Below are 9,181 nucleotides of genomic sequence, written 5' to 3' on the forward strand. Positions count from 1 at the left end.
GAGGCAGTTTGAGAAGTTCTTAAAGACTGCCTCATTAACTTTACTGTGCTTCACTGCAGCACTGCACGTTTTTTTTAATATAATAATTTGTTTTAAACTTATTGCAACATTGCATCAACAAATTTGCGTTGCAATAAGAGCAATCAGCTAAACTGCACAATATAAGAAAGAAATGATCTTGTAGTGGTCCCTGCAGAACTATTGCAGGGTTCTTCCTGTAGTAAGGGATTTGTTGGATGGATAGCACTGCAGTATTGCGATAGTTAGCTGGACTTGTGCTGATTCTAATAAACACATTGTGGGTTTGTTTCCTCTGCAGAAGCACGAGCGGCAGGCACAGCAGCATTACCAGCAGCTGCAGAGGAGGAAGAGGGAGGAGGAAGAGCGGCAGCGGCAGGCGGAGCATATGGCCCGCAGAGAAAGGGAGCGGGATGACAGCAAAGGTGACTCCTCTGGGGATCACCACCACGACAAAAGTCATGGCAGCAAATCACGTTCTGGAGGTGGAGGAGGGGGCAGCGGGTCGGACAAGCCCAAGAGGCCGAGCTCCCTGCTGGCCAATAATAACGTGATGAAGCTGAAACAGATCATCCCCCTGCAGAGTAAGTTCTCCTCAGGCGGTGCACGATCCCCTCAGTCACCCACCGGCAGCGAGCCCAAACTGCCCGGGTTCCTGAGCTTCAAATTCCTCAAGTCACCTGAGAATAAGAAGGAAGGTGCCGCAGCTTCTGTGGCCACCGCCACAGCCACTAACACCACGGCAACAGCATCGTCATCATCATCATCCTCATTATCAGGCAGCAGCTCTCAGGAGCGTTCTCAGTCACCCAGCAAAGCCTTCAACCCTGGGAAGCTGTTTAACTTTGGGAAATCTGAGGGAGGAACGTGTGTGAACGGGGCTCCGCTGCCCAGATCTGGAGAAGGATCATCATCACAGACATCAGAGAGACAACCCTCACGATCTGACTTGAATGGTGTTCCAGACGAGATCCCCTCGCCTGGAGGGGAAGGGTCCGAGAACGGTCATTCAACAGACTTGGACCCAGCCGGTTCTAAAATCTAATGGCTCCAGAGAGAAAAAAAACTTTGGTCTTTGGTTACATCCTCACCGAAGAGGTGATGTGTTTACTGTGAGGAAAGGCCTGACCCACCTTCTGTGCTGTCACAGGCCATGTGTAGAAGTACTTGAAGCAGAGCGGAGATGAAACTGATGAGAGACGACTGCTGTTTTGGTTTGCTTTTTAGCTGACAGACACAAAACAGGCTTTGTAAGAAAGACGTAAGCCCTTCTATCATGACCGAAAAAAACCAACACACACACACACACACTCACACGTACACACACACGCTCCCTTACACACACACAAACATACCAATACTTCCTTGTCTGCAATACATAAAGAAATGCATGAGCTGCGTTTCTAATATTTTTAAGCCTTTAAAGCAGAGAGCTGTGTTTCTTGATTTCTTCTAGTCAGAAATTGTAAGCATCTCTGTGGCCTCACATTAGGACATAACAGCCTGCTGTGGAGGACAGAGATTTCAAAAACTTACATGGTGGTACGAAAGGATTACCGATAAAATAACTACTGAGAGTGTTTTTTAGGTGTTACAACACAAGTGATCATTAGATATCTGTCTCATTTTTACCTGTGAGGAATTCTTGGGCCCTTCACTTTTGTACTGAAGTGGAAAAATGGAAAAGCAATATCAGTCAGTGTTTTAATAATTCTTATCAAGATCCCCTCCTTAATAATCACCCGATGTATCACCAGCTTTATTTTCAAAGCAGAGGTGATGTCTGAGCTTTGAACACTTCCTCCCATCCTGTTGCAAAAAAACTGATTTGTTTGAAGTAAAGAGCTTAGTAAGTCCAGTTATCAGAACCATTATTTCTCCCAAGAATGCAAAATGGAAGGTAGACTAGAAAAAAGGAAACAAAATAAATAAATAAATAAATAAATAAAGGAAAAGCAGATGAAGGTGATTTTGAGAAAATGGAGCATGGATGCCTGTTCCATGCTGTTCTCCATCCAAGCCCATAGAGCACCTTGTAAACACAGATGGTGCTTCTCTCCACACACTCTACCCAGACTTGGCAAATGAGCATCGACTTAAAGAAGTAACATTTGCACTAAACCCTGACGCCCTGCATAGAAATGCGTCTTTCTCTGCAGGAGAGAGGCCCGACACCAGCCTGCCTCATTACGTTATGCAAACGCTGGACTTTATTTATTTTTGTTTCCTCTTTTCACATGGTGTTTGCGATCTTTCTCACCTGTCCCTGCTCTCAGAAAGTATGGGATTTCAGAATATTCAGACGAGCCGATGTTTTGTTTTGTATTTACAATAGTTGGTCTCCATATTGCTTTTATGTGCACTTTTTTGCAGATGATGGAAGTTTCCTTTTTTACAATTAAAGCAGAATTTTTAAGATTATACTGTCAACCCAAGATGTACCGTACTCTACAGATGGCTTAGGCACTACAAGGAAGTGAGGATTCTTTCAAAAATATAGTAATTACTATTAGATTAAAGTGCAGTAAACAAACAAACAAAAAAAACAACAACAAAGATGTGTCTGGGTCGCACCATCTGTTGATGGAGTCCACACACTTCTTGTTGCTGAAGATAGTGCTTTACAACCCTGAATATATGGTTGTTAACTTGAATCGGACCCATGATGGATAAGAATATAAACATATGAAAGTGCCCGAGACGTTTGCATAGTACTGTATTGTCTGTATATTCTGTTGTACTTCAACACTACTTATGGTTAAAAAGAAATCTTCAAGTAACCAATCTCATCATCTACCATTTAACAGGTATTTCACTTCTGCAGGGTCTCCAGAAGGTGGTGCCAGTTCATCTGCATAGAAGAATGTTGTTCTGATTCATGATTGTGTTTTCTCCTAACATCTGTTACTCGTCATCAGTGTTCAGCAGAGGCGGCAAAATTTTGGTGTCCGGCGTCAGTTTAGGTGCACTTTGAAAGGGAAACGCATTATAAAGTCATGAGAAGAGGTACACGCTGACAGGTTTTAGAGGCCATTGCACTGTACTGTAGGCTGAGAGAGAGAAACATTAACTATGCATTTCCACATGTTCACCTCCAGCAAGGATTCTGGCAATAACACTGAGTTGAAGTTGACTTTTAATACAATATAATGCTAGGTTAAACTCCCCTCCTCCAGCTCAGACTGCGTTCTCCCCATCCCAGACTCTATGCATCTTTTCTTTGTGTCCCCTCACTTGTCACTATTGGTGTCAGCTCCCTCCTGTCTCACACTTAATGTAAAGAATCTGCCCTGATCCACAATTAAAACAACAATTTATTCCATTGGCTGCTTTGTGTTTACAGAATTTGACAACTAGTAACAGTTTTTTTGTGGGTTTTGTTGCTGCTTCATGTTTCAATTTTTTTTAAGTGTAGTCCATTTTCCAGTCACCCGCCTAAGAAAAAAAGAGATGAAAATTTACTTCCACAGACGGGCAAAAAGATCTTATTGGTATTAAATGTGTCCCAGGTATCATTTTACTGTCATTTTGCAGTACGTTCTTTTTTATATCTGGACGCCACTGTTCATTATAAATGTAAAATGAGAAGTGCAAGGCTGAGAGACATTTTATACGTGTCGTGTCTTTGGGCATCATTCTCACAGTTAAAGGGGACGACGGAGATCAGGATGGTACAACGTAGCTGAGAACAGTTTAATGAAACCCATTGGATATCAGGGATGAATGACATCATGATGCAATGGAGTCCATTCTTCGTCATTTGAACATTTGCTCAGAGAGGATGTGAGTGAAATGTGAAGGCAGAGATCAGGTCACAGTGAAGAGGAGGTTAAGTCGTGTCTGTGTGCATATTCCGCTTTATTTAACAGCTTCATAGAGTAGAAATGGATAGTATAAACCAATTTACCACTTCTTTCAACCTTGCACTCTCAGCTGTAGCAAAACATTTGGCGTCCTGTTATTATAGAGGTCTTGAAATAAGCATTAATTGAGATGAAGTAACAGATTTTGAACAGCTTTTGGTTTCACCGAAAACTGCATCCGATGCCAGAAGCAGCAGCATCACTGTTGTATCGAGCCAAACGCAGGAATCCCCTCGTATTAGAACTGCAGCTCAGACAGCTGAGATTCCTCACACATCTCTAATTCACTATCAAAGCAACTGTTTCTTTCATGAGTTTGGGCTTATCTTCAGTGTATAAGAATTATCAATGTGAAATCAGTGGTAAAGGACTGAGTGGATTTAGTAAATGAAATGTGTTCCGGATTTTCAGAGTGGATGTGAAGAGGTTACAGCTACATTAAAACCTGACCCTAACCTCAAAATTGAGACATTTTCATGGAAGCCTCACTTACAGAACATCATACGCTCTTCCAATGTACCACTGTACAAAAAAAAAGATCTTTTAAAGAAAAATACTGGGAAATGGGATTTATTTCTTTTAATTTATTTTGTCATATTTTTGTAAGACCTGAAAAATAGTTAATAAAACTATTTCAAATGCATTTCATGTGTTGTGACCAGCTTGTTCCTGTAAAACCATCACTACGCATGTTTATTCCCTCACATGTTACCGTGAGTAGTAGGTCTTTCAGAAGATTGTATTTTAAATACCACATGACAACAGCCCAGTTTCAATCCAGTTTTATTTGAGCAAAGCTAAAAAGAATGTATCTGATCTAACACACATGATGGGGCAAGGCTTAGGGTGTCGTCGAACAGTCTATCTGAACAGAAGCAGAACGTGGTTTTATGCTTGAAAAACGGGGCGTATTTACACTGTAGGTAGGAAGATGACTGACCACACTGTCAACCCACGTTGCAGCATCGACTGATAAAAGGACAGGAGGCTTCAATGTGACTCTGCCGGGCAGTGATAAGAACGTTTAAAAAAAGAAGCTTTATTCAGTGTTGCACAGTATATGACACTAATACAAACTGAATCTCAGGAACAAGGCAGGATGGCGACTGCACTTTGCTTAGTGCATGCTTATTGTGCATTCTATGGCTGAAAGTACAACACCCCTTTAAACCCCCCTGTGTTCATCTAAGCCAGCTCACACACAAAAACCATCCAGGGCTGTCACGAAGACAAGGCGAACAGAACAGTTAACCCGGACCCTGAGCTGGGGGAGCAAACGGGTCCGAACCATGATGACAAGTTGTAAGGCCTCTAGGCTAATACCTTCCACAGTCACGCAAGAGAACACCACAACCCAACACCCCTTTAGTTGTATTACTGGTCCAGGAATATAACACCCAGCTGTGAAAACATCAACATGCAAGGCGAGATAACATCCACTGGGCATCGGGACTCTCCTCCTTACTTTCACAAGGGTCATTTTCTATTGTATCCATGGGCATGTATTATTTTACAAAAAGGCAGACACAAAGATGCTCCATTGGATAAACTAATTCTGGTACTGGTAATTATTTACACACACAACATAATGCGTTCTTTTCCCTTTTCCAAACATAGCTATAGATATTTTTCTTCACTATCTGTGCTGTTGCCAAATGGTGCAACTGGAAAAATGCAGTCGAAATATTTAATTTTTTTAAATTGTCTTTCCCTCCATTTCTTTTACATCTTTTGGTTAAAGAACAGCTAAAACTCAAGAGAAAATCCCATTCTTACCAGCCTCCATTAGCCAGAAGGTGGTGCTAGATGCAAAAATACTCCTCAGACACACCAACACAACATTTATCCTATGATCACAAGGCCCAGAATAGAATGCGGATATGAATATTCACCATAAACACACGTCTAAGGGGGATTCTGGAAGAGTTGCTTCTACTTTGTGCTGTTCTTCACAGTGCATTCCTGGTTCTGCTGATTCAAACAGTGTGGAGAAATGTTGCAATGCCCCCATGTGGTTGCAAAGTGGGCAGTGAAACTGAGAGGGTGGGCACTGTGGCTGGCAGGAAGCTCATTGCCATACATAAACAATAATATTTATAATAAAATTAAAACAGTAACAAAATGTTCACACAAATCAGAACAGACTCTCCAGCTGACAGAAGGCTACACAAGTCATGTACCAGTTATGTTCTTAAGAGTAGTGTCTGACTTTATCTGTCAAATCCGTCTCATCTTAAATCTACTCACGTTTTCAACTGTGCACTCACCTCACACATACAGCACAACACACAATACGCACTCACAGCTCAGCATGCACACAAACATATACATGTATACTGAACTACACAGGGAATAGCCAACATCATTCAACTGCAGTGTTCCCTCTCTGACAGCTGTGTTCTGTCAGTATCAGAAACTAACAGAAACATTTCTGCTTACATAATTTTCATGCACATGATCGTTACACATAATGGCTGCTTTGTTGATGGGAATCTCCCTAATTCTCTATGGATGACTTAATGTCATGCCAAGATAGGCATCCTGCCATAGCGTACATCGGCCAGAAGTCCTTACTTAAGTCGGATTATCCCTTGTTTTTGTTGGCTATACCCTGCATATGCAAACAGACACACATTCTCTCACAAGCACACACACTTATGAGTCTTCATTCATCTCTTGGCTGTCTGTCCTGGCGATCTTCCTTGGGGGAGCTGGGCTGTCGCTCTCACCTTGTTCCTGTTCCCGCTTCTTTGCTGCATTCTGTTTGACACAAACAATTAAACAGAAGTCAGAAAAATCACAAAATTCCTTTTTAAAAATAATGCAGTTACTGTACCAAGGACCAAAGATAGGTCATTGCTTTATAACACTTGTGATCAACTGAGATCTAATAGAGACTTCAGACTACAAAGACTAATTACTGTTAATAATTGGGGGTAAACCGAGAAAATTACCTCTAGAGAACTGCACATGCTCACCTTTTTGTCCCACTGCTGATGAAGGTAACGCAGGAGGATGTTGGTTTTCTCTGTTACAATAACTGTGGGAAAACACAACCACATTACTGACAGACTACATTTAAAACTGATTAACTTAGAGTGTGAGATGATGCTAGTTTAGCCTTGAGTGACAGCATGTCAATAATAAACCACAACAAAGGCTTTTGTTGATTAATCTTCACTTTTAATTTAAAACCCAGATTTTTACTGTACTTACTCTGTTCAGAGGGGTATTCACGTGTTGGAAGGTACACAGAAGGTCGACGATTCTGTACAACAGACCAGAGACGTTAGAGGTTTCAGTTGATTCTTCTCCTTATGCATTATTAAATGTAGAATTCAGCTAAGAGGCAAATACGGCACATTTAATTGTCTATGTGACTTGTACATACTATGATCAAAGATTATAAACAACTGTTGAGCATACTATCCACAACAAATAATAACTATGATTAGAGGCTACTCACAGATGCTTTACACACAGAGTCTGCATGAAACCTGCTGAAGTTGCTCTTATTGTAGACAGGCAGTCCTTTCAAGAAATCAGCCTGTGGGAAGAGAGTGATGTTATAATGAGACCTTGCAGCTCTGGTTTGTCTTTTCTTTCATCTGAGTGCCTCCAAGAAGGGACCACGGCCTCCTCTGAAATCTCACCCCACCCTAGCTCTGAAAGGTCAACTTCATTCCCTGAAACTTCAATGTCCAAGTTTCAGCGAAGGCAACTACATTCAGCTGAGCATCCCGTCCATAAACATTAAAGAGAGCACAAAGGACACAGTTTGTTCTTTTAGTTTTACTGACACACAGACCTAAAAACTTTAACAGGAGGTTCCAGCCATTTGTAGGAGTCTTTCTTTTGAGTTTATTAATACCTGCAGCATCAGACAGCAGCAGGATTGATCTGAATGTCTCCAAAGAAAGAGAGCTGCACACACACTACACAGCAGTATCTTCATTAATTACCTATAACTATAAATAATCTCAGACATGGAGAAAGAATCAACCAGGATCTCATGACAAATAATACTATGTGCTTTTACTCGCTTCAGACAGGTGAACTGTCACAGACTCACAGATTATCAGTCAGAGTTAAATTATTAGTTACATAGTTGAGCCCTGAACTTCATCACAGCTGTCTTTAGCACATATATATATAATAATTAATAATTAGTAATAATTAAGACACAATCTTTACATTTAAAATCATAAGCCTTTTTTCTTCCAGGCTAACTTGAATGTTGTTCAAATTACCAAAATGTACCTTTACTAGTCTGTGTGCAAAATACAAAACCAAGGCATATCCATTTATGATTGTACATTTCTGTCACTTCTACACTAAAACAGCACAATAGAATTCCTGAAACTGAGTCGATGCTTTTGGTTTTTGGGATTCACCTGAAGATTTTTTTGTGGCTCCATCTGGCCACAACATGAAACACACCTGAATGTGCCCCTGCATCTTACATTTAAACTCACCCTCATCTGTTTATCTCCCTTCACAAACACTCTATTTTTAGCAAGTTGTTACTGACAAGAACAATGTCGTCACAACAGTAATAAGTCATCGGATGATCTTAGTGCAGATGTCAACAGTTTTACATCCAGATGTGAGCTGAGTGGAGGTGAGTCCTGACAGTGGGTAACAGTGACTGAGTCAGTGTTGGGCGTTCCCTCATCTTAGCAGCCCATGAACACGAACAGGCCTGCTGCTCTCCCTGTAACGTCCCCACTAACCTCCACACTGGATGTGATATCAGACGGACTGCAGCAAGTGGTTTCGAATGAACAAGACGGAGCTGAGCAGCTCAGAGCTCAGATCGATGCCGGCTCGGCCTCTGGAAATGAATGCCAGCAGCAGGAGCAGGTGTGGCTAACAGCTAGCTCACTGTTACCCACAGCTAGCGAACTCCCTATTGACATATGCCCTCTGAGAACTGCAGTACAGCTTAAATTAATGTTGTAAGCATGGAGTGTGATGAGTACCTTCTCCATGATGATGGCAGAAATCTCCAACGTCGAAACGCCGACTTGTGGCTCGGTGTCCGTTGTGCTGCTCGTGATGGCCGCGCTAGCTTACAGGCTAGTTAACCGAGACAGCTGCCCTATCCGGTCCTCTTGGCGGAGAAAACAGTCACCTTCATACACAAGCTGTGGTTTCCATGCTATATTTTAGTGTCCATGAAAAATAACGAAACTACACTCCTAAAAAACATAACCCGAGTTGCCACTGCATGAGTTCGCAAAGCTAGTTACACTGTTCAGCTAGCATGATGGCTGGATGGTGGCGACGCTTCCGTAGCC

The 9,181-nt window shown here is 41.8% G+C and overlaps 2 protein-coding genes across 6 annotated transcripts in view; one reads left to right on the plus strand and one right to left on the minus strand.

Moving 5' to 3' along the window:
- ano8b (anoctamin 8b) overlaps positions 1 to 4,524 on the plus strand; it is a 43,744-nt gene extending 39,220 nt beyond the window's left edge. For all 5 annotated transcript variants that reach the window (XM_035941527.2, XM_023295274.3, XM_035941530.2 and 2 more), the window contains one exon: positions 320 to 4,524. In XM_035941527.2, coding sequence (XP_035797420.2) covers positions 320 to 1,063 — 744 coding nt within the window. In that variant the 3' untranslated portion in view covers positions 1,064 to 4,524. The remainder of the gene's footprint in view (positions 1 to 319) is intronic.
- Positions 4,525 to 4,647: 123 nt separating this feature from the next.
- On the minus strand, positions 4,648 to 9,181 carry LOC111585697 (DET1- and DDB1-associated protein 1). Its single transcript, XM_023295273.3, has 5 exons — positions 8,864 to 9,181; positions 7,348 to 7,428; positions 7,098 to 7,149; positions 6,860 to 6,921; positions 4,648 to 6,641 (listed from the first exon to the last, which is right to left on the minus strand). Exons 1-5 carry the CDS (start codon positions 8,870 to 8,872, stop codon positions 6,537 to 6,539), a joined length of 309 nt encoding a protein of 102 aa, XP_023151041.1. The 5' UTR covers positions 8,873 to 9,181; the 3' UTR covers positions 4,648 to 6,536.

This window comes from Amphiprion ocellaris, chromosome 2, assembly GCF_022539595.1.
Source record: "Amphiprion ocellaris isolate individual 3 ecotype Okinawa chromosome 2, ASM2253959v1, whole genome shotgun sequence".
Classification (NCBI taxonomy): domain Eukaryota; kingdom Metazoa; phylum Chordata; class Actinopteri; family Pomacentridae; genus Amphiprion; species Amphiprion ocellaris.

What these genes read in the sequence shown, in the direction of transcription:
- LOC111585697 (XM_023295273.3), bottom strand. An exon ending in TGAATACCCCTCTGAACAGA is followed by an intron (nt 6,922 to 7,097) that starts GTAAGTACAGTA and finishes GTTTTCCCACAG; the next exon opens with TTATTGTAACAGAGAAAACC. An exon ending in ATCAGCAGTGGGACAAAAAG is followed by an intron (nt 6,642 to 6,859) that starts GTGAGCATGTGC and finishes TGTGTCAAACAG; the next exon opens with AATGCAGCAAAGAAGCGGGA.